The sequence below is a fragment of a genome, unplaced genomic scaffold (assembly GCF_019419815.1).
Source record: "Pyrus x bretschneideri cultivar Hongxiangsu unplaced genomic scaffold, Pyrus_bretschneideri_v1 Contig16, whole genome shotgun sequence".
Lineage (NCBI taxonomy): Eukaryota > Viridiplantae > Streptophyta > Magnoliopsida > Rosales > Rosaceae > Pyrus > Pyrus x bretschneideri.
In genome coordinates this window covers 6,017,797-6,042,392 of record NW_025999457.1, presented here as the reverse complement: position 1 = coordinate 6,042,392, position 24,596 = coordinate 6,017,797, and the positions used below count along the sequence as shown (strand labels likewise).

General features: G+C 37.4%; 2 protein-coding genes across 5 annotated transcripts; one reads left to right on the top strand and one right to left on the bottom strand.

Annotated features, from left to right (window-relative positions):
* Positions 1 to 385: 385 nt before the first annotated feature.
* On the bottom strand, positions 386 to 5,159 carry LOC103966925 (SH3 domain-containing protein 2). Of its 4 annotated transcripts, none has more exons than XM_048581076.1 (11): positions 4,944 to 5,159; positions 3,562 to 3,684; positions 3,410 to 3,479; positions 3,165 to 3,316; positions 2,130 to 2,231; positions 1,749 to 1,949; positions 1,535 to 1,597; positions 1,272 to 1,424; positions 1,095 to 1,169; positions 816 to 863; positions 386 to 661 (listed from the first exon to the last, which is right to left on the bottom strand). In XM_048581076.1, the coding sequence occupies exons 1-11, from the start codon at positions 5,001 to 5,003 to the stop codon at positions 545 to 547; spliced, it is 1,164 nt and encodes a 387-aa protein (XP_048437033.1). In that variant the 5' UTR covers positions 5,004 to 5,159; the 3' UTR covers positions 386 to 544. The 4 variants fall into 4 exon arrangements, 3 of the variants coding, with proteins under 3 accessions (XP_048437033.1, XP_009378424.2, XP_018507829.2); XR_007257177.1 differs by having other exon boundaries at positions 562 to 661; positions 816 to 923; XM_009380149.2 differs by lacking the exon at positions 816 to 863.
* A 16,280-nt stretch (positions 5,160 to 21,439) lies between these two features.
* On the top strand, positions 21,440 to 22,468 carry LOC108868683 (cysteine-rich repeat secretory protein 38-like). The gene has a single exon (XM_018652302.2). It carries the CDS (start codon positions 21,477 to 21,479, stop codon positions 22,203 to 22,205), a length of 729 nt encoding a protein of 242 aa, XP_018507818.1. The 5' UTR covers positions 21,440 to 21,476; the 3' UTR covers positions 22,206 to 22,468.
* The last annotated feature ends 2,128 nt before the right edge of the window (positions 22,469 to 24,596 follow it).

Here is a 24,596-nt window from a genome sequence, read left to right as displayed (position 1 = left end):
TACAGATTTTCTCTCATGCATACGGATTTTGTGCGTATGGCTTGCACATGACCCAATTGAGTCTAATGTCACCATGACGACACTCCAACAACAACAGAAACAGGTCAAAATCCGGCCATGCACAACCAATGGCGTTGTCGTAACAATGTCGTTGGATTGTTGAAGTATCACTAGCATCGTTGTGGTGTTGTACATGGTTGTTGTTGGAGTGTCGCTATGACATCATTAAACCCAACCGGGTCATGCACAACCCATGCGCACACGAACCATTGCGCAGTAGAGAAAATATGTAAGATAACTGAGAAATCTAGCTGTTGGATATAAAACGGACAAAAGTAGGGAAAAATACAAATGCACCAAGTTGTTCAGTGTTGCGAGGCAGATATGAAATCAGTAAAGAAACGATACTTGTATCAATCACTACGATACACTGTTATTCTATTTGAACCAACGTATTCTCCATCATTAAGTACATTAAATAACAAAAATACACATTTAGAGGAAACAAAATGAATCGAAAAACGCTCTGTCCCATGCACAAACCCTAGAACACTTCGGCCACCTTGCTTGCGAGAACTCGTTCCCTTCTTTCGATGTATCCAAACGGGAACCAACCTGCTCTGCCTTTGCATTCGCCTTCTGCCCAACCGTTGTTTGTCACCTGTAGAAAGAACAAAACATAATCAACCCAGAAACTCGCATCAACAATAATGCACTACATAATTTAGGCATACGCCTTCCTTCTCGTTTGATTGTTTTATTTATTCAACACAAGCAGCAGACACGTGTGCAAATAAAGTAACAAGAACTGCAACCTGCAACCTGGATTCACTGACTTGCCTCAGATGACAGGCATCTGAAATCAGCAAAAACCAACCGGATTAAGCCTTATTGTTGCAAGGTTTAATTGTTCTCAACCCAACCTAACGTGGATCCAGTTGGTATGTATTAGTTATCACAATTAAAACGATAGATCGTGCTCATTTTTCCATTTAGATTATCTTAGGTTGGTCCAATCCAAGCCCTGGGCCAACCCGAATTCAGAAGTTAAGGATCAAGGTAGTTGAAGTATAACATCTAAGTAAGTTGTAAACCTTTCGCACAACAACATAATCACCAACTGACAAACTGAGCTCTATGTCAGACACAGCTTGATATGTAAACATAACCTGCAATAAATTGACAAATAAACAACACAAATGAACAGCCTTCAAGTGCAGCGGTTGCATCATACAAGCAATTAGAATTCAGAAATTTCATTGATTACTAACCTCCCCTAAGAAGTAATCCATGCTGTCCGACGATCCATTATGTGTTTGAGAAGCATACATGCCGTTAACTTCTTCATAAGATGGAGGTGGAGGCATGGTGGTTTCAACAGTAGGGCTAGGAGGTGCTTCAATCCGTTGTCGTTCTGATACCATCTATCAATATCAGAAAAAAAACATTACCGAAAATCATCAATTGACACAGAAATAAAAAATGGGATTTTGCATAGTTGAGAAAATTAGTTTATTAGGGAGGGGGGTGCAACCTCTCCTTCAAGTTGATCAAGTATCTGAAGGATCCTCTGATGATAAGTACGCTCTGCCTCAACCTTCATTCCAGAACAAAATTGACAAGAAGAAAGACATTTTGATAAGAACAAGAAGAAAGTTTAAACATTAATTCCCAATAAATAACACGTAAACATTTACTTAGGCTTAACATATTTAACTCAAAGTATATATTCACAAAACTTGTACTACCATGGCAATGAGTCGCTGGAGTGTCAACCTCTGTTGTTGAGCCTCAACAGCTGCCATTGCTGCAGCAGCTTCCTTCCCTAATATTGCCATATTTGACTTCAGATCTTGCAGCTTCGACTCTGCAGCTTCCAGTTTCATAACATTTTCTGAATTTCCTGGTGTTTCCCGCACTTTTGCTTGGCGTTTGGAAACTTCAATAGCCTGTCTAGGTTCAAAAGAACGCACAATGACATACTTGTACAAGAAATCCACCAGATGAATTAGCTTTCACCAATTTGCATGAATAGAAGGTGCATCAGTTGACCCACACTGATTCCAGTATAAAATATTGTTGTGGGAAGAAAACGCAGAAAGTCTCTGGTAAACACAGATTAAAGATACCTGAGCTTCAGCTTCTTGTCGCATTCTATCATAACGTTGAGCAAGATGCCGAGCATCCTCCAATGGAGCCCCCATTACCATTGCTCTTAATGGCTCTGCCACCTAATAGTATTTTTAAACACCGTGTCACAAACTTAACCTCTGATAGCAGTAATAAGGAATGAACGATTTCAAATTAAATCATACAAAGGTATTTACAAAGTAAAGGATGACCGAAATAAAATGTCAAGAAGAACAAAATGTACTTTAAGCATATAATCAATGTTGGATGTGCAAAATGAGCTTGGATGATGCCTTTTGGAAATTTAATTTTGGAGGTGGAATGCGGTAAAGATTAAACTAGGAGAACAGAATCTAAACAAGATATCGACGTCAATAACATCCTCTGTTCTACCCACCAGTAAGGTATGGCTTTCAGGTTAAAGAAATTGGAACACAACAACCAAAAGAAAATACTAGAGACTGCATCTCATGAAGTTGTACCAGAAATATTGTGAATGGCAGGAACATGGTGGAATGCAACAATTTATTAATGCAGTATCCCTGTACAAAGTTGCCATAAGAATTTCCTTGGCACATTTAGTCAGAAAATATCTCAGAAGAGAAAAATAACTTGTTTTGTCATATCTAGTGTAACTAAAGTAAACAACTAAACATAACAGAGCTGCCAATTTGAGTGCTTCATTCTACATAAGTTTATGCATGGAAAGCTCTTGATGCAACAACTTGGGTTCACTATTGTCACAAAGTTGTATACAGAAGAAGAGGTAGAATTTTGTATCTGAATCCACACCCTCTTCACTTGTCTAATAAACGGATTCTAACATTAAACCTGGGATAATTAAATTTAAAGTTTTCTGAGCAACTGTATAGTCCAACCCCCTACGGCCAAAAAGAAATAATGCATTACAATTATCACGCAAATAAATTATAAAATCAGTATGAAAATGTATTACTCATTCCACCATTTCAGAAACATATGCAAAAGTCGTATCTATAGAATTATGCATCTAAGTGAAGAAAATTTTGTCACACCTGTGTACCAAGAGCTTTCAACAGATTCCCCCTCTCCTTCTCCATTTGAGCACGAGCTCGCCCATAGCTTAAGGAAGCTCTTGATAATGTACTTCCACTAGTACACGTATTTTCAGCACCATATTTCCTACTATCTTCTGACAACTTCGTTCCTATCCAATAATTAAGGTTATGGTTTTAATATGAATATTAGGCCTTGTGAAATCAGCTTTGAGCTTGACAAGTGACATAAGTTACGAACTCACCTATTTCAACTTGTTTGGACCCGGTGACAATATATCCCTCCACACCACGAACAATATCCCTTTGATAATGCTACAACATGAATTAAAATTTCTATAAGTAGAGGTAAAAACATTAACTGAAATTAGAGGAGGCAAGAAAGGAAGTAGGCCACCTTGCCGGCACGTGTTGATATGTAAAGCTTTTCAAGTTTCTGATGCTGCACGAGTTCTGCCTCATCAGTTACTAAATTATCTGAACCTCCGTATCCTCCAGCTCCAAACTGCTTGAGGACAGCCTAAAATAAAACGAAAAGTAATCAGATTTTCTGTTACACTTAAATGAAAATGAAATGTAAGTAAACCTTTGTTACAACAAACATACACTCAAGTTTAGCCACGTTATTTGTTCACTTAAAAACATCGTTAATAACAGAGAAGGATGGAAATATACGGGAGCTTCAAATTGATAGATAGTCGTTGAAGATACACCACGTACTTTTTTGGTACATGTGTAGGAATATGACCACATGAACAGAAAACGTGACATGAAAAATAAAATTACAACATAAACTGAAATCCCTTAACACATCGTTAGCACAACTTTCTTAAATGGTTAATAGTTTTTCAGCTGCACTTTAGACACCAAGGTAATCAGTGTGTTGCCATGACCATCTGTAATGTGCCCATGATTAAAACACATTGCCACCCAATTTCTTTAAGGGCACATTGCCATGTAAAACATAAGAAGAACACATTTACTTATCATGACCTGCATCCCATAAAACACACTTCTAGGCTACAATTATCCGAGATATGGAATAATAAACGTATTAAAATATTCTACCGAAATCTTCTGCTTGCAATCCTCAACAGACACATTTCTCAGTTCACCAATGAAGCTTCCAAGATCAACCATCAGATTCCAAAGATGTTAATGGAGCAACACATTGAGGCGTAAAACATACTAACAACATTACGTTTCATTGGATGAACAAGCTTGACCTGCATCCCATAACACAAACTCTAGGCTATAATTTTTTAAGGGGCATGGACCAAGAACTGCAGTAAATTGTTCTACCCATATCTTCTTTTTGCAATCCTCCACACATCATTTCTCAATTCACCAAATGAAAATCCCAAAATAAACCATCAGATTCCAAGAAGGTTATCGGAGCAATGCATCGCCTATTCTCATTACACATTACACTAAATTTCGGTTGCATATCGAATCTCAATCAACAAAATTCATAAAAGATCAAGACTTTGAAAAGCAAATGCATTGCGTTGCATCACACCATGCGAAGTGAATCAAGAATCTCAAACCCAACTGAGATAAAAGCATTGCCAGCAGAACAAGATTGCAAATTTCACCAAGAAAGAAGAAAGAGAAAAAGAAAAGACTTGGAAAAATGAAAAATTGAGCTAACACAGCGGGGAATTAAAATTTGGTAACAAATGAGGCATCAAATATGGATTCAGGACAGGGATTTAGAGATTGAAAGAGATTGAAATAAAAATGGATCTGGTGGGAATTAGGATTGTGGGTTGAGGGTACCTGTTGCTGCCTGGCGACCTGTTCGCGAAGCCGGGTGGCTTGCTTTCTGATAGCTTCCATTCAAAACTGAAGGGCCAAATCTGGCGAGTGTTTGAGGTCTCCACCAACTGAATTTGTAAGAGAGAGAGAGAGAGAGATGAAGGCAGGCAGGCCGGCTTCGGTTTCAAATAAAATGGTAGGGAATTGCTTTGATGGAGCTGTTTGAGCTTTTGGTCGAGTGCCTGCAGACATTTCACCTATTTGAACTCAGATTTGTTTTATATTTCAGGGGCTTATTCGGGATTTTGAGAAATTTTACTTCTTTTAATGAATTTAGGGGTACTCAGTTGGGATTTTAAGTGACTTTGAAATTCAATGTGTATTCAATCAGAATTTTAAGATAATTTATTAAAATCCTTAAAAATTATGATGTATTCAATTAGAATTTTAAAGAAGTTTATAACATTTCAGGTGTATTCAATTAGAATTTGAATTTGAATAATTTGGAAGAGTTGAAGAATTAAAGGGAATTATAGAGATTTTGTAGTGTATTTTAAGCATCTGCAAATCTCACATCTTCCCATAAGATTTCGAGATAATTGAATCAAAATTTTACATGGAAACTCTAGAAATCAGTTAAACTCCAATAAAATCTCTCAAATTCCCAATTGAATACACCCTCTTAGTTTTTTAATCTTTTGAATGTGTTGTTTACATAGATGGAATCCAAATGACAAAAATAGAATGAAATTAACTTTGTAATTAACATGATCATCATTTGCCATTTTTCCATTTAGGACTAGATCTGATGGTAATTTTCTTTATTCGTAAGTAATAGGTCTTAGGTGTGATTCTTGTCAAAAATAAATTTGAACCACATTATGGTTAGTCCCCTCAATGTAGATAACATCTTATGTGTATTTGAACTAACCTAAATAATAGATTAATTTAAACTAATCAAACTCACAAGTTCACGAATCAATTGTAATAATATATGCAAATATGAGGTCGATTCCAATTGTTTTAATACCAATTTAACTGATTTATCACGCTACACTTTCTTAAACAAACAAAGGATAAATTGAGTTGAATAATTGAGTAAAAACTATACTTAACAAGAATAAGAAAAATAATTAATTAAAATAAACACACGACACAAGATAACATAAGGTTATGAATTCACCAATAACAATCCTATTTACTTTTCCTAGAGTCAACTACTATCCAATTACCATGTCAATGTAAAAGGTTGTTCTTTCTAAGGTATGGATCAATCCGTGATCAGACAACAACTCATGTATCTCTACACGATAATTCTATCCTATTAGTTAGGCATACAATTAAACACATAAAAACCCATTACCCATAGAAGAATCGTGTCAACCAAGTAGGACTAGCTTGATACTAGTTTTCCTCATTAGTTTGTCTACTCTTCTTAATCTTAATTGCAATAAACCTAATTGATTGGTCATCCGCATAGATTTATCTAAATATTTGGATGCAAAATTCCTAAAGTTGATCAGTCATTAGAAATCCGAATCTAGAATAAATTACACACAAAGTTTAAGAATATAACATGGCATATACTCGGATAATAATTAACAAAGTACTTCGCAAATATTCTTATCATGGTTTCATCATAAACCTTAGAAAATAACTTAATTACACATAGAAATAAAAATAAAAGAAAGATAGAATCAGGAGTCCGTGGCAAAGTACATCCCTAAGCACTTCTTCACAAATTGCAGAGATGGTGAACGGTAGTATGGATGTGGGATGATGTCGAGATGTTGCTCTAGAGAGAGCTTAGGACACCTTATTTATACTAGAAAAACCCTAAAAGGTCTGGGAAAAACTCTCCTAAATAAAACAAACTCCTAAACAATTAATGACACTAACTAGGAAATAATCTTTCTTAGCTTGGGAATACATCATATGTCTTGTGCGCCACATTGAAGTGAATTTATCTTCTGGAAAATTCCATAAAAATATGAGAAACGTATCTTTATCTCTTAACTTTCCAAGTGTATAGCGTACGCCACTAGGAAAAATCGGGAAAGCCTTTAAATCATCATTCTCCTACAGCTGCGCAGTTCTGACGGAAAAACAACTTTTATGGGATTGATTTGTAAAACTGGAATGAATGTCTCCATAGGCAAATTATGAAATTTGGATATAACGAGCTTCAGCCTCTTAGCTTCCTTCTCCAATTGGCATTGCACCAAAACTCTTTTGGAAAGTCGAATTATCACCAAAAATGTTCTAAGTGTGCAGATTGGCCAAAATTAAGGAAAGGAAAGTAATAAGGCTTTTTTATAATCAATTCCTGAACAAAATTTAGGGATAATTAACATGAAAATATGATAAATAATGCACCTATCAACATCGTTTGTTCAAAGAAAAAAAAAAAAAAAAAAACATGATCGTCATTTGATCATTGAGATTGTGATTGTTATGGTAGCTAATTTTCTGTGTCTTCGATCTTGACGAAAATGTAACTACAAAACAATCAACACATTTGATCAAAGTCTAAAGCCTCATACACTCAAGTGGAGTGGGGTAGGGGAGAGGGGTTGGCCAATGGATCTCCGATGCCTAAGTTAGTTTCTCTGAGAAGAGTGAGTGTTTAGAGCCTATATGCATAGCAAAAACCTTACCAAAATTTGGTGAAGATGAGGTATATAGAGGAGGAGGTGGCTGGCCATGGGGTTAGAGTTTCGCTGTACACATGACAGAATCCTATTGGTCAAGGTGTGTCATATGTTGGATAATGAGTAAAGAATATTCCCCAAGATATTAATTAGGAGAAAATATCTTGGGATAATGGTGGGAGTATCCCTAATTAATTGTGATAGAGATTTATTACTTGATTGAGTTGACCTTCAATTAAAAATGTATTAAAGATATGATTCAGTAATTAACTTTATCTTTAATACCTTGACTTTTCCATGCCATGAGCAGTCAACTGCTTAGACCTTCAAGGATGTTGAGTTGTGCATAAAAGTATCTGAGAAGCATGCCCATTTGGTGAGGGCAATCTTGTCTTAAGGAAAAGTCAACATGTCGTCTTCTAGATTTTTGGAATTATTTCTGGCTCCACAAATGCCCGCACACCTGCTGGACTATAAGCAGCAAAAGGCAGTAGGTGTAGAGCTTCCAAGCTGTTTAGGCATGCATAGAGTTGTTTCCCAATTTGATGTAGATTTTCCACTTCGTTTTGAAAACAGAGTCTTCATGGAAAAGGGAAGCCAATAGCCACCAAGACTTATTTATCCCTACAAGAAAGAGAGAAAATTTTCATCCCTATAAAAAATAAAAAATAAAAAAAATAAAAAAAAGAAAAGGCTAGAGGATATAGCAAACATTTCCCTTTGTTTTCTTCTTTGCTTGCCCTGCGAAGAATTGATCGTCGTCATTGTTTTTCTTCTCCGTGCCTTTGTACCAAGGTAAGAAAAATTAAATTTTCTTTTTTATTGATTTTTTGGAGCCTTAGGGCTCGTTGAAATGGCTCAAAGGGGCCAAGGATGGTGTCAGGAAAGCCACAGGGCTGCTGTGCAAGTAGGCAGCACAAGGAGCTATTGCAAATTGTGTGGCGTGGCTGGCTGGCGTGGAGCAAGAACTCGCCTTAGCTCTGGCCGAGGAAAATGGCGTGCTAGGGCGCGAAGCTTAAGCTAGCGCGGCCGTTAGCCTTCTTGTTGGATCTTCAGTTGGGAAAAAGTTTTTTTGTTGTTCGTGAGGTTTTGCTACTTCTGGAAAGCTTGACATTAACCTGTTTCCAACGTCCGAATCCAGAGATAGAGTGAAGTATCCATCTCTAGCTAAGTGTGGATCAGTTTCTGAATGGCTAGCCGCTACAAGAAGTGGGGAGAAAGTTTTTCACTTGGAAACGTGGAATTGGCCGTTAAAGATGCGTCAAAGCCTACTCCTTCTACTGTTGCCACGTCTATGTTGGTTGCCAAAAAGAAGGAATTGCTTAAGTTTTCTCAGCTACCAAAGATGAAGCAGTTAAGGATGAAGTTGTCAAGATCAGAGTTGCTGAATATGAAGTGTTGGATGAGCAAACTGTTAAAGTGGCTGCTAAAGGCATGATGGCTACTAAAAACCAAAGATCATCCAAGCTGCGAATAAGCAATCTGCTTTGTGTAGCTTATGTTAGATTTTGGCAACCTTCGTGCAAGTTTATTGACTTGCTAGAAATTTAATAGACTGCTTTCTTTGTTTTACTCCATCATCGTTTTTCTTGAAACTTTGCTTACTTGACACGTCTTGCAAAACTTTTAGCCATAGGACCGTCGGTTGGGCACACTGCTTTGAAAAAATAGACGATCCCACGTAGTCACTATGGCTGTGACCCTTGGCTTCTTGAGGTGTCGAGCTGTTGAGCATGTCATGACTTATTGGCCATTGCCGTGTTGGTTAATCTGTTTTTGAATCTTCGTTCCTTTAAGCTGAGTAGCCTACATCACAACATGATAAAAATCTGTGGGACATTAAAATCATTAACTAATCACATTAAAAGTGTGTAGCTGTGTAAAAATTCATGGATGTCGAGGAATTAGTTTACACTCTCGCATTAGAGAGCAAACCCAGATGGGTGTCGGAGAATTAGTATACCTTCTCGTGTTGGAGAGCAAACCCATATGGGTGTCAGAGAATTAGTTTACCTAATCGCACTGAAAAGCAAACCCAGATGGGCGTTTAGGGATTAGCTTATCATCTCGCATTAGAGAGTAAACCAGATGGGTGTCGGGAAATTAGTTTAACCTTTTGCGCTAGAGAACTGACCCAGATAGGTGTTGGGAATTAATTTATCCTCTCGGTTGGAGAGCATACGCATATGGGTGTGGGGGAATTAGTTTATCCTCTTATGCTAGAGAGTAGACCCATATGGATGTTGGGAATTAGTTTATCTTGTCACATTGGAAAGCAGACCCAAGTGGGTGTCGTGGAATTAGTTTATCCTCTCGCGTTGGAGAGCATACTAGATAAGTGTTGGGGACTTAGTTTACACTCTCGCATTGAAGAGTAAACCTAGATGGGTGTTGAGGGATTGGTTTACCCTCTCGCACTAGATAACATATGTGACGACCTGTCCCTAGTTTTACAATTTTATTAATTTTAAAAAAGTGAATTTACGAAAATGCCTTTATAGGCGAGGATGTTGACTTTAGTTGACCAACGAGTCGTGAGACGTATGAAACATTCTTTTAGTGTATCCTCGTAGTGCTCATCACTATGAACGTGTGGGTGCATACGGAATTGAATTTGGAGCTACCACGAAGATTTTATGGACTTACAAAGTTCAAGGGCATTTTGGTAAATTCATTATTCAAGATAAACACCCTTCATTATTTTATTAATTTTTATGTGTGGATTTTTTGCATGATGGGACCCACCCACATGGGTCTCCTATCACCCTTGTCCCCGTGTCCTTTCTTCCCTAACTCCCGGATCTTTCTCTATCATTTTTTGTCAAAGACTCATCACTCTTTCCCATCTAACTCTCTCTTCACTTTCTTTTTCCCTCTGTAAATATAGAGACCTACCATCACCACCACAACTCCGGCGAGCTTCATTGAATCGCTACCTAGTTGCCACTACCTGTCATCCTTCCCAAAACTCAAATTCAAGAGGGCTTGAACTCCCTCACCTTTGCAACCTCACCAACTCCATTTCCTTAATCATTTTTTCTCTTTCTCTCTGCAACTATGGACGGCCAAGAAGCTGAGACCACCACCATGACTGCTCCAACTAGCCACATCAATGGATTTCATCATCCTTCCGGACAAGGAACTAGGACTTGAAGCTGCGAACTCAAACCAGCCATGGAACATGCGTAGTACATCAGTTCTATCGCTATTCATTCCCTTTTCCTACCATGGTGAACCTCAAAAACCATAAATCCTTCTTGTTTCGAAGTGTTTATAGTGTTGTTAATCTTAAAATGGTGGTTGGATGATGATTTAATGCAGGAAGTAACGTGGGAAAATTTTCCCAAATTTCTGGAAAACTAAGAACCATGGCCATCTAACCACTTTTAGGCCAAATTCTCAGCCAATCTCGACCACGATTGGGCTTCCAATAGGTATAGTCGATTTCTTACATTTCTACCTTGAAGTTAGTTTTTGTATCATCGAATTTGGTTAAGAAATAAGCTTGTTTGGAGCTCGGGAAGTTGAACCTGCAAACGCAGGCCTTCATGAGGAAGGCGAGTACTGTTGTACTTATAGGCATGTGGGAAGCCACAGATTGGTGGTGTGTGTGGCGGCGCGTGGGGGAACCCAAGGTCCTTCCTTAGGTTCCTCGACATGTCGGACCCGAATCTGCCCTTCGTTTTCCGAAATTCGATTACATAAATGGTTAGTACGTTACGTATTTACATAAATGGTTTCATTTCTAGGCGAAATGCATCGCAAGGACTCTCAACGCTACGAGGCGGGTTCGACTCGACGACATGATTTATGAGTGGGTATTTTCTTTGATAAATATATATATATATATTGGTTAGTTTCCATATATATATATATATATTAATAAATCCTCTATGTGATTACCATGATTAAATTAACATTTATAAGAAATGCTTTATTGTTGGGAAATTATGAAATAATCCAACGGGATGCACATGTAAACTTACTATATAATGATGCCTTAATTATATTTATGGTCATGAATAATGTTATATCGACTAGAATTGCTAAATTACTATGGCATGATTATAGTTGTGTTAACTACTTATCGTTTGTTACACTAATGTGAGTACTCGCCCGGGCCAGGGCCAGGGCCAATCTTGCACGTGTATGTGCACATCGCACCATACGCACACTTTGGATCCATTGTAAGTGCCAGTCATGTCCTAGATTGTTATAGGCAATTAGGACTCGTATGTGCTGCGCATAGCGCCAATCTTCATGTGGTTGTAGTACTAGAGCGTATATCATCGTTACACCTAATCCTGTTCATGTCAGAATAACTCTTCATGAACTTGTGTGTCAGCATGTGTTGATGCGCACTTGCTACGATATGTTTGCTTATGTGAGATTATACGATTACGGACGTCATGCACTTGTTTACGAAATATTGTACCGTATTAAGCTCTTGAGATTTTGCAGACTACGGTAGGTATTTTCTTACTATACGTAGTATGTATATTTTGGAAACTATACTTGTTTTACGGTGAGGGTTATTATGTTTTTGAAATGGTTTAACAAAACTTTATTTTGAGGCCCACTCACCTTATTTTTTGCCCCTCCAAGTTTTAGTAGCTGAGCTTTCGTATCGATGAGGATTCTTGACAAATATTGATATATGAGATTACCTTCAATGGTATAATTCTCACTCTACTTTACTGTACTTTACTTTTGCTCTAACATCACGTGTGAAATGGGTTCATTCCTGCTCACCAACGCACTCTTAAAATTAGGCACTTTTAGGTTTAGACTTATTCACATATTCCTACACTACACTTTATGGCTTCGTCACCTTCTAGGTGTCGGCCAGTACAAGCTTGATTCGGAGTCCAAGTGGATATTTTAGGGTCGGGGTGTGTCAACATACCCAGATAAGTGTCAGGGTTTGGTTTACCCTCTGACACTGGAAAGCATGAAAGTCGTTGTGAATGCAGGTGAGGAAAGTTGGACTGTTAGACAACTAAAATAATCCTCAGCCCCTAAGGTCTTGTTTGGCAATTTACTTAGACTTCGAACTACTTGTGGAATCCGCATAAGAATGTAAGTGGGGATCACATTAAGCTGCTCTCAGACATTCTCCAAGTATTCTGCACTTATTGGATATTTTGTTGTGTGCTTTCTTGAGCCTTGGTTAGTGATTAATTGAGAATCTGAATGGATTGCAAGCTTCTTCACGGATAAATCTTTCACTAGCAAGGGACTACTAGTTAAAGCCTCGTGTTCAGCTTCATCGTTGGATGCTTTTGAAGCTTAATGTCACGAGCCTGATTGATGCGACTAAGAGTCACCTATAATAGGTTGGCATGACTGGGAAGCTACAGGGTAAGATTGGCATAGCTGGGAGTAAGTTGTGTAAGACTAAGGATGGCCAGCAGCTGCAGAGTGTGGAACATGGGACTTGCTTAGGTAAAGTTATGCGCAGTAAGAGGAGTTTATGCACTAGGTCCGCGATGCTCTGCCATTAGCGATGTTCTCCCTAAGTGTTGAAGTGTCTGGTGTGATGAGAGCAAGACTTACCCCTGGTCCTTGATGGTTAGAGAGATTGTCCTATAGGTTGGGCTGATGTGTTCTTCTGGTACTTGTTTGCCCTCTACGGGCCATTAGGCTGAGTTGCTGCGTTCGTCGCAGCATAAGTAATCTTTGCATTTGCCAGTGTGTGTGGGTTGGTTTTGTTTGCTTGATCTTGTTAATAAAAGGTAAGTTGCTCATACGGGTTGTGTCTTTTTTTAGAATGCTTTATCAATGGTCTTGATGCACCTAAATTTGTGCGGCTACTCGGCTAGGAGCCTTTGTACTTCATTTTGGATTTTCCTTTCCAGTAGAATTTCCAACTGCCCTTGACATTAACCTGATGGTTTTTGCTGCCCTTTTGCTTGTCCTGCTTGTCTATGTTGTGGTGGCGTTGCACGTAATTTGTTTCTTGTTGGTGAGCGGTGTTGCTCACTATCATGTATGTTTTGGTCTGCCAGATGAACTTGAGCCGGACTGCTCTTGTGTTTCCCTCTATCTGTCGTGTTGCCTACTCCGATGCTTAATAAGAGGAATTCCTTATGAGCCTAGCCGTGAGTGGACGTTTCACCTGGAATGTCTATAATGCTCGTCGAAGTGTGGACACAACCATGAATGTACGCTGACTCGAGGGCTAAGTCGGGAGTATAAGCTGCCAAAACCCATGGTTTATGGCTGGTCGAGTGGCTACTTGCCATGATGTCGCTAGAAAGAGTCATGAACATCTGCCATTGTCTTCCTTTAGGACACTTCACTTTGGGCTTGCTGTGTCTCAATATGTTCCAAGAGTTCAATCACCAAGGTCATTTATTGTGTGACGGCACTCGTCAAATCTGCGACTTGCCGAGAAACAGGTGTTGATCGCCATTTAGGGTGGAAGAGCTTGGCTGATAGGCATCTCTATGAATGGTGGAAGTGTAGTGAGCTGCAGGTGCAAAACTCGAATCATTCTTTGAGTCAATTTTAGTATTTGGCTAAAAAGAATTTAAACTTTTTCTTCTAGGCCGACCATATTTCCTTTCCAAATGAAATAATAGGTGGTTTAACTTTTTCCTTGGCCAAATTGATAATTCTCTTAGGTCGATGTTTGATTGAGGTTGAAGTGAAAAATTGTCGGCCTTTTGCCCCAACTATATTTTTAATGAAATTTATTTTCGTATCTCTTTATGGGCATTAAGAATTTTTTTTTGATTTCCATGCTCTTTTATTTTTCTCACATTGTTGAATGGGTTTCTCCAGTTGCGTTCAGATCTCGTCCAATCAACTGAATTGAGCTGGATTAGAATATGAAATATCATATTAACTTTGTATTTTAGCATTAAGTCCTATTGAGCATGCCAAAATTTTGGCCCTAGAAACTACTTAGCCTATGTGGCGCGCGGACTGAATAGCTAATGAGCTAACTTGTCATTTTGGTGAATGCGGGTGTGCCAACTAGCCATCAAACTCGGTTGGTGAGTAGAATGAATGTGGTAGTGTTTTGGAATACGTTTCTAACTTTTGTATCTAAGCAATCACAACCAAGTAAGGAACATGTCTCAACCTCTAGGTTTAGAGCCTAAAAATAAGGTAGCTAGTTTCTGCGAAGTTCAAATAAGGCTTGACTGTCAATGTCCTGAACACTGAGTAACTTGGTAATACCTAAGGCTAATAAGATGACATCTTCTGGTGAAAAGGCCGAAGACTCCTCGCCGAAGAGACTTGGATGAGTAATTAGCTGAACTTGAAGCAATGTTGTTACTCCAAACTAAAGATGCTCCTTAATCGCCTGATTCTGCAACTCCAGTGTTGTTAATCCAAATTGAAAATATCGCCGATTGTCAACACAATGATGTTAATCCAAACTGAAGGTGTATTGATGAAGTTAGAGAATTAGTGTTTTAAGGGGACTTTGCGTAGAGCGAGAATTTGCGTAGAGCATTTGTGTGTTGAGTTAAAGGTCCCTTTCCGTTGCACTATTTCTTTGTATTTATAGGACTAATACTCTTGAACATGTTGAGAGTCCATATCGTGACTACTAATCACCTTTTGATAATAAACCAAAACCATCTTCATCCTAATTAACACTAAACGTGCTATTAGGAATAATATTATGAAATTGGCCAAAATGATAATATCACAAATGGATTGTACCATCTTTTATCCATTAGTTGAGTCCAATTACAATTCTACCACTGCCACCACTAGCTAATATTTAGCATCACCACCAAGTTCTGACTCTTGGTGAGCCAATCTCTTTGCTAATGGAGACCACTTGCATGCATGATAATCCTTTCATCCAATTGGACTCTAGGATATAAAATATATCATAACAATCATTTCCACCTTTTTTTTTTTCTTGATATTAATTCTTTCTACTGACTACTAGATAATGATATATCATTATCCTCCTCTACAAATCATTATGAGGCCAACGTCTATCTTATTATTGGACAAACTCTTTCGGTTTTATCCTCATCTTCAAGTTCATAAAATATTTCCACAAGATAATTACTACGATAATCTAACAGTAATATCTAAGAAAAATATTGATTCCTTTCGTGTGAGGCTCTAGTTTTCTCTCTCTCTTTCGTAGCTGTCGAGACTGCACCAGGGTTTCGCTGCATGGTTAACCGATGGTGGTCGTTCGTGTGGAATACCCTACTCTCTCTTCGTGTTGACTTCAGAGCACTCGCCGGACCCGGTCCTTCCCGGTGAGTGTGACGTGGAGTTGGATCACTCTTCTAGTGGGCCTTCCCGGCCTAATTTTCCATTGCAATCTGTCAATTGGGCCCGGTTGTGAGTGTGCCTACCAGCCCATCAACCGACTCAGATCCTTTTGATCTTGGTTCATTATTCGTCAGGTTATGAATGAAGCTGTTCCCGTTGAAGAACCCCGCACAGGTCGTTTTGAATCCGAGCCATTTTCTCGACGGCTCGGCACCTATTCACGTCGAGCTAAATAAGAAACGACATGGAGGCTCCCCCTGGAGATCAATTCCACTTCGGCGAAATGCCCCCGTTCTTCGTCATCCTGCACCTCTGATTTGTACGTATTGGTGGCTGTTGCAATTGAGCAGCCCCTTCGAACACCATGAATTATGTAGCTTAGAACTGCCAGGGCTTGGGAACCTCTAGGTAGTTCAAGCTTTGGAAATTCTTAATTTCCAACAAGTTCCCCAAATCCTCTTCCTTTGTGAAACCAAATGTAATAGGAAGAAAGTTTCATTTGTTCAACGTGAACTGGGATTTATTAATTCTTTTTCAGTTTCGAGTGATGGTCGATCGGGAGGTCTTGCTCTATTTTGGGTGGAGGATGTGCACCTGCGAATTTTGAGCTCCTCTGCTCATCACATTGATGCAGAAATTAGTGGTATTGGTGATTGTCTTCACTGGCTTTTATGGCTTTGCTTCTACTTCAGATCGTAACAAATCGTGGGATCTCGTTCAGTCGCTTAATGGGTATGCTTCACACCCTTGGGTTTTGTTTGGCGATTTTAATGAGGTTCTTTTAGTTTCCGAAAACGAAAATGGCAGAATACGCAGCACAGTGTAAATGCAAGGCTTTCGAGATGTTCTCGATCAATGTTTGCTGAAAGAATTGGGTTTTAATGGAGACAAGTTCACTTGGGCTATCTCAACTACGAAGTGCAGGCTTGATCGCTGTGTTGCTAATCCTGGATAGTGTGCTTTATTCAGCCATTCGAAAGTCACTCATTTACCCCCTTCACTTCCGATCATGTGCCTATTCTCCTCACAATTTGTCAAAGCCCTGAAACCCCAAAACGTAAACATAAACAATTTTTTTTCGAGGAATCTTGGCTTCAGCGTGAGAGATGTGAACAGGTTGTTGCCGCTGGTTGGTCCAAACTATTGGTGGTGGTCCGTCTCAGGAGATCCTGGACTCTATCCAAAGTCGTGTAACACCGAAGATGAATGATTTATTATTGGCAGACTATTCTGATATTGAGATTAAGGATGCTGTGTTTCAAATGAATCCTCATACGGCTCCGGGACCAGACGGAATGTCCCCATTATTTTTCCAACGCTTCTGGCCTGTCGTGGGCCATTATTTTAAAGCAGGTCAATTACACTCTGATTTCTGTGATGCCTAAAGTGGCTGAGCCTCAGGATATGACTCAACTAAGGCCGATTGCGTTGTGTAATGTGATTTGCAAAATTGGTGCTGATCGTTAACCGCTTGAAAGGTATTTTGGACCAGCTCATCTCTCCACTCAACAAGGGGTTTTTGTTCCGGGACGAATGATCTCTGATAATTCGTTGATTGCTTCCGAGGTGGGCTCTTATCTTCATAACCTACGACGAGGGAAGCGGGGATATCTTGCCTGAAGTTAGACATGAGTAAGGCTTATGACAAAGTGAAGGGGAGTTTTTTACGCCCAATGATGGTTAAACTTGGCTTCGCTGCTAGTTGGATTGATGTTGTGATGAACTGTGTTTCTTCACAGGTTATGTTTCTTCTGTCTCTCATGTTGCTCGTGACGGCCTTCGGCTGGCATCTCAATTTAGTTGGACCCAAATCATTGTGGAATGTGATGCATTGCAGGTTGTGCAGGCTATTGGAAGCCTCACTTATGATTCCTCTGCCCATGGTTTATTGTTTGAGGAAATTAAGTAGTCTTTGGGGTTTTGACTCTACTAGAGTTCAACATGTTCGTTGATCCGCTAATTGTTTGGCACATATATAGAATGGTCAAATTGGTCTTAATTTCTAACTTTTCTAGTTGTTGGTTTGATGAGTCTCCGGATCTGCTCCGGGATGCACTCTTACAAGATTGTACTCTTTCTTGATATTATGAATAAAATCAGCTATCGTTTCTTCTTCTTAAAATATATATATGTATATCTAAGAAAAATATTAAAATTCAACGGTCTCCATTATATAGGACGATGGTGCAAAATTAGGTCCAAACATATTCATGTCTTATTAACACATCCTACTATATAAAATACTAAAAATACTCTAACATGAAGTACATCAAATTGCTAACTTTTCAATATGTATTTACCCCTTGTCTCAGTTGTCTTATTGCTTTGCCATCTCATCCTAAGAAATATAAAATTTCTGCAAAATTCTTGAGTTGATCTGTAGTGGCAACTCAAATAAATATTTTTGTTTCTGTACAATCACTTTGCAGAAATTATTAACGCATCATGCATGTGTATTGTATATTTGGATATGAATAGTGAATTTATTTTAACTAAAACTCAAATATGCGCGTTAGCAATTTCTGGATAACACTAGCTTAATGACTAGATTTAATTGGCAATCAAGGATGAAAGGTTGTCTTGTACTTGTACAAATCCATTTTTCTTTTTCTTTGTAATCAATCTTCTCATTTTCGATTAAACTCTTTTGGTATTTCTTTTGAGCCAAGACATTTCTATGGAAAAAAGGGAAGTCATTGTCACATTCCGTTGTAGTTTCTCACACATTTCTCTTTATTTCTAACCATTGAATTAAATATATCAAATAGAACCAACTATCAAAATTAAACAAGAATGTACAAGAGGCTAAAAAAGATATGTGCTTATTATTTTCTAAAAAATATCCGATAAAAATAGAAGAAGTCTTCGTTAATGATTTTCCAACCGCCATCCTATGTTCTTCAAAGATCCTTTTGTGCATTACGGTAGATGTCAAGGAAAATCAATTACGTCTTTGAAGGATACTTCTCTTCAAATGAACAAGTGGAAATTTATCGTCAACCATGAAGGATTTATATAAACAAATTGTCCAACGAGCATTAAGATAATATTTCCATTTGAGACAATAATTAATTCCAGCATACACATCCCACCACAATAATTATTTCAGCCCTGTTTGACTCTAATACTGCAAGGCTGCATGTGACATTCCGACTCGGACTCCACCATATTCCGAGCTTGATTCGGCCGTAACACGATATTCTCGTGCGAACTCGCTTAACTGTGAAGTTCTGATGAACTCTAAAGCCAGTGAGCTCCCAAACGGCCTCGTGCTGTATGGAGGTGGGCGTATACATATAAGGCATAGAGGATCCACCCCCTGGGCGATGTGGGATCTAACACTGCATGTTTCGTTATTAAGCGAAATGCTAATGAAACTCTCTGGAAGTGGAACTCTTTGCCACTTTATATTTTTGACACAATATTTTATAATATTGGTACAAGAATTAATGTTAAATTGTAGAATGACAGAGAGTCCATAAAAATCTCACTTTAACAATGTCTCCATAGCATTTTTCATGTTATCAATTTACTCATGTCGCAATATTTATTTATTTATACCACAACATAATTTGAGGAACTTGATGTGCAATATTGATCGCACAAATTTTTAACCCTGAAAATTTAGGTTTTATCCTAGAAACAGTTTTTCTCTTCCAACCCTTATGGGTTAAATTTCTAGTCCGAGAATATTAAAAAATGAATTTAGGATAATTTTTTTTCTTAAAGTAACCTTAAAAAAAAATTCGTAGACTATCCTAATTTAATTTTATGATCATTTTAACCTAAAAATATTTAGATTCCGATGAATATTGAAAAATTTCTAAACCGACACCATAAAACTCGTGGAACATTATGAAAGAATATAAAACACATAAAATAATTTTTTTTTTAAATTACTTTAGCCGTCAGATTTAAATTTGGACCATTAGATTTTTATTTTTTAATTTAATTTAATTTTTTTATTTTTATTTTTTACTATTAGATTTGATCATATTAGATTTTAGTTGTTGGATTCAATGAATTTATAAATATTAAACTAAAAAAAATGTACATATATAGTGAGCCAACTCCACTAACCCAGGGAGAATTCTAAGCTAATTGGTCCTAGAAATTAGTTTTGGGTTAAACTCATATATTATCCCAAGTGTTAAAGAAATTGAGATAAGTTTAGAATCTAAAATGTAAGTTAGAGTAGGTCTTAGTAGAAATCATATTATATTATAGCAAAAATAAACGATAAAGCCCCATGTCGTAGAAGATCCTCATATTCTAGAAATAAAAAGGAAAACAATGAAAAATATAAGAAGTCATATATGACAATGCTAACGATTAATAATTAAAGATGCATATGAACAATTGACTCACCATTTCACTTCTGACGAAAGCAAAAAGCTTCAAGAATTTCCTTTGCTAACGTATATGGATTCTAAAGTTAAAGTCCCTATAAACCATTTTTTTCAGAAAAATAAGTTGTTAAAATCATTAAAAAAAACAAGTAATTTCATCTCAGCTATAAGATTCGAAGTTATATGATTCAATTTTCCATCGCTTTCAGTTACTTGACTTGCATCTCATACACTTTAGAAGGTAGATTTGCTAGTTTTTAATGAGTTTCAAAGCTTATTTTTCTGTAAAAAAAAAGTGGGTTGAGTTTATTTTAGAGAATAAATTGACAGTTAAATTCGATAACTGTATGTGATATTAAGGGTTTATGGGTGAGTGAATGACAATATTATCCCTAAAATCTGTCATGTGCAATTTATGTGACTTAAATTGATGAGAGATTGGACAGAATAACTTCAGGGTGATTAGATAACAATTTCGTTTTCAATTTTTAATTGTTGGTTTCAGTTATCACTTTTCTTAAAACTGAAAACTAAAATCTTTGTTCAGTAACTATATACTTTTAGTTTTCAGCTTTCAAAAAATATGAAAACTGAAAACCAAAGAGTGAAAACTTGAGGCCAAATTTTGTAAACTCAAGATTTCAGTTTTTAGATTTAAAAAAAGTGAAACTAAAAATGAAATAGTTATCAAATAGCCCTTTCAAATTTTTAATAAGTTTAAAAACTTATTTAAAAAAAAATTAGGAACTTAACCAAATCGACAGTCTACTCTTATATATAATCTTTAAATAACTAGTAGACTGACCAAAACAAAAAAGAACAGCGGTAAGAATATGGAGGTAGTTTACCAAAAACTCCTGAGTCCCATTAAGTCTAATCGTGAGCTTGATCCCAAGGTTTATGACCATATCATATAGATTATAGAGTACAATGTGACCTAATCTTCCACTGAAAAGTAGCACCAGGACATAAAAATTCACAATCCATTTGTAATTTTCAAAGAGCGACCAGTAGAATGCTTTGAAAATGTATACGATGTTTTAGACATTTGACTTTTTCCTGTAGCTAGCTTGAATTTGTCTTTCAACATCATTCGTGGAAGTTCATTTTCTCGAGAACTAGGTCACTATATATCCCACAAGTAATATCAAGGTTTATTATATTGGGCTGGTAAGACTTTTGACTAGGTTGAAATAAAAAGTGTCAACAATTTCGACTTCACCGACAACCAAAATCTTAGAAACTTCTTATATATGTATATACTGACTGTGTTCTTGGATATATCTCATAAATTCAACATGTTCTTCTTCAAATCAATCCCTCTGGGGCTCTTAGTGGTTTGCCTTTTCCACCATTCTGCAATTGGTGCCTCCCCCCTTCACTATATTTGTTTCAGCCCAGAAAACTACCCTGCTAATAGTCCATATGGTGCCAACTTGAACTTATTGTTCAATCTTTTATACACCAAAGTTCCTCCTACGGGCTTTGGCCTTGGTTCAACTGGCCATGCCAAAAACAAAGTGAATGGCTTGGCCCTTTGTCGCGGTGACGTCTCAAGCAAAGATTGCAATACTTGCGTGGTTGATGCGAGCAAAGATTTACGCGAGCGCTGCCCTTCTCGTAAAGGAGCCATAATTTGGTATGATCACTGCCTTTTAAAGTACTCAGATGTGAGCTTTTTTGGGCAAATTGATACGAACAACAGGTTCTATTTGTATAACGTCCAAGAAGTAGAGAATGGAACAGTATTCAATGAGAAAGTCAAGGAATTGTTAAGTGGGTTATCTAATGAAGCTTCTGAAGATAATCAAAAGTTCTATGCTACAGGTGAGGTACAACTCGATACGTTCACAACCTTATACGGTCTTGCTCAATGCACAAGGGACCTCTCTGGCGTTGATTGTAAGAAGTGTCTTGATAGTGCAATAGGCGAACTCCCAAACTGCTGCAATGCAAAACGAGGTGGGCGTGCTGTAGGTGGGAGCTGTAATGTTCGATTTGAACTGTATCCCATTGTCAGTACTTAAGAGCATTATCTGTACAGTATGCATACTATATAAAATGATCGACGTCTTGTTATGTTTGCTAATAAATGAGGTCCAAGTGATATTGTAATAAGAAGGTCCAAATGATATTGTAATAAGATCTAGGTTTTCTTGTCCATGTAATTCTGTGGTTGCTTGTACAATTACGTACTATTGATTTACTGTTTTGAGTCAGCGTTGTATTTTGTTCTCCTGCAAATATCTATCTATGAAGAAGAATAAAGTACACGAATATTGTGAGATTATTCTGATTTTGTACTAAAACCTTAAATAATTTTGAGGGTAATGTTAGGAAGGCTAAATTTGCAAACTAAATGATGTGTAACTAATAAGAAATAAGCACGTTAATCAACACTTAAGTAATAATTCAATAGTCAACTTCTATTTCATTTAGTTTCCCTAGCATTACTCTATTTTTGAACACCAGCTGCTACCAATTTTCTGGTTGTGCAAAATCATTTTCACAAGCCACATCAGTCCATATGTTTCATCTATCTTCTCTCCAACGTCCTCTGTGGTTAATTTGTACCTCTTACCCCTTAAGGATGTAATTAAGCAAGGCATGTGGGGTGATTGGAGCGATCCAATTTAATATATAGGCCGGAGGTTGGAAGAGGATGAAGAAGATGAGGAAGCCATAGGGAAAGAGAGAAGGATCGGAAAAAGAGGTTTTTTTATCTATAAAACAAGGAAAATTGTGCAATATAAGAAAAATTGCTAAGTTGTATTTAAAGTGAAAGGACCAAATTCAATATTTAATCTTACACTAGGTTTTGATGAAAAATGGATCTTATGTAAGGATTAAACTCTTAGCTATCCGAAAAAACAAATATCTCTTGCATGTGAACTTTATGATTGAGTATAATGAGTAGGTTGAATAATTTTCTCATCAAATATGAGCAAATTAGCAATATAATTATATTAATCGTTATACTAAGAAATGAAATCATTTAGTAAGACAATTCCCAAATCAAAACGACAATAAATCAACAAGGTCACAAGAAGCCACGACGTGTGATGGAACCGGTGCTTGTGACTCAACAAATTGCTCCATCTGAGCCCTTAACTCCTGCAACATAATTCGTATTTCTGTAAATTGCTCCATCTGAGCCTTTAACTCTTGCAACATATTTCGTGTTTCTGCAACTTCCTCACGAAGAGTTGCAATCTCCTGTCGCTGCGTTTCCACAAGATTCTCTCCAGCAGCAATCCTCTCGTGTAAGTCAAACATCTCATCATGATCGTGATCATGATCAGATGTGGTTGTCGAAGGTAAGTATAATCATATGGGATGAGCTAGTGTCGGAAAAATTAATTAATTACATTTGGAAACTTGATGCCAAGTAGATGCTGCAAGTTTTTCAAACTATTGGAGTTGATGTCAAGTTCAGCATCCAAAGGTGTAGTTAAAGCTGCAAAAAATTGAAACTTCTACAAGGAATTGTTGAGGGTTAGTGTTTAGGGTTTAGAGTTTAGCTCAACAATGATTGTTTGGGCTCTCTAACCTCAGACGTTATGGGTATTTCCGATCCCTTAAACATGTAGTTTAAGTGGTTGAGGTTTGGAGATTTCTTCTCGATCAGTTTATATAATTCGAGGATTTTCAGAAATATGTAGTGAGATTCTACTTGATTGCCAGAACAAAGAGAGCTGTGTCTTAGGCTGGCAGTTTTATTGGTCGGATCACCGCACGTATACAATGTTATCCGAATAACTTTGCTCATCACCAGAACAAATACTAGAGAACAAAGTATCGTCAAGAAACAAAAGAAAGACTTTAAAGTAGCAGGCTCACAGACACCACATCATCATGGTTGGTCAAAACTTGTCTCCTTACCAATGACAACTCCATGCATAACTTAACATATCATGTGTCCACACTAGATCAGTTTTAGCGAGAAAATGAATATGGACTAAAGAGGTCTCTATTTTATTTTATTTGGACTTAATTTACGGAAACATAAATGCATAGGATTTTGTAATAAGTTTATGATGAGCGTTTCTATTAGGGTTATATATTCTATGTGAGGTTCCATGCTGGTTGTAGGTACAATACACAAAATGAGTAGAAACCATTAGAAGAACTATTGCTAGCATGCATGGAAAAACTAAACAACAAATAGAAGATGTCCTTGAAACCCGAAGATCCAGGTTAGTACTCTAGCGTGTTTTAACTATATGCACACATACATTTGAGCATCAGTAATAAACTTACGTTTTTTTTTTTTTTTTTTTTTTTTCCTCTTATTAAGGCCTAGTCCCCATATGCTTAGGAAGCTGACACAGCCAACCCGCCGGTTGGGCTTTAAATTACGTAATAGTACTTTCTGCCAAGATCATACCGGTCGGGATAGTCTACAAAAGCTCTCTCGT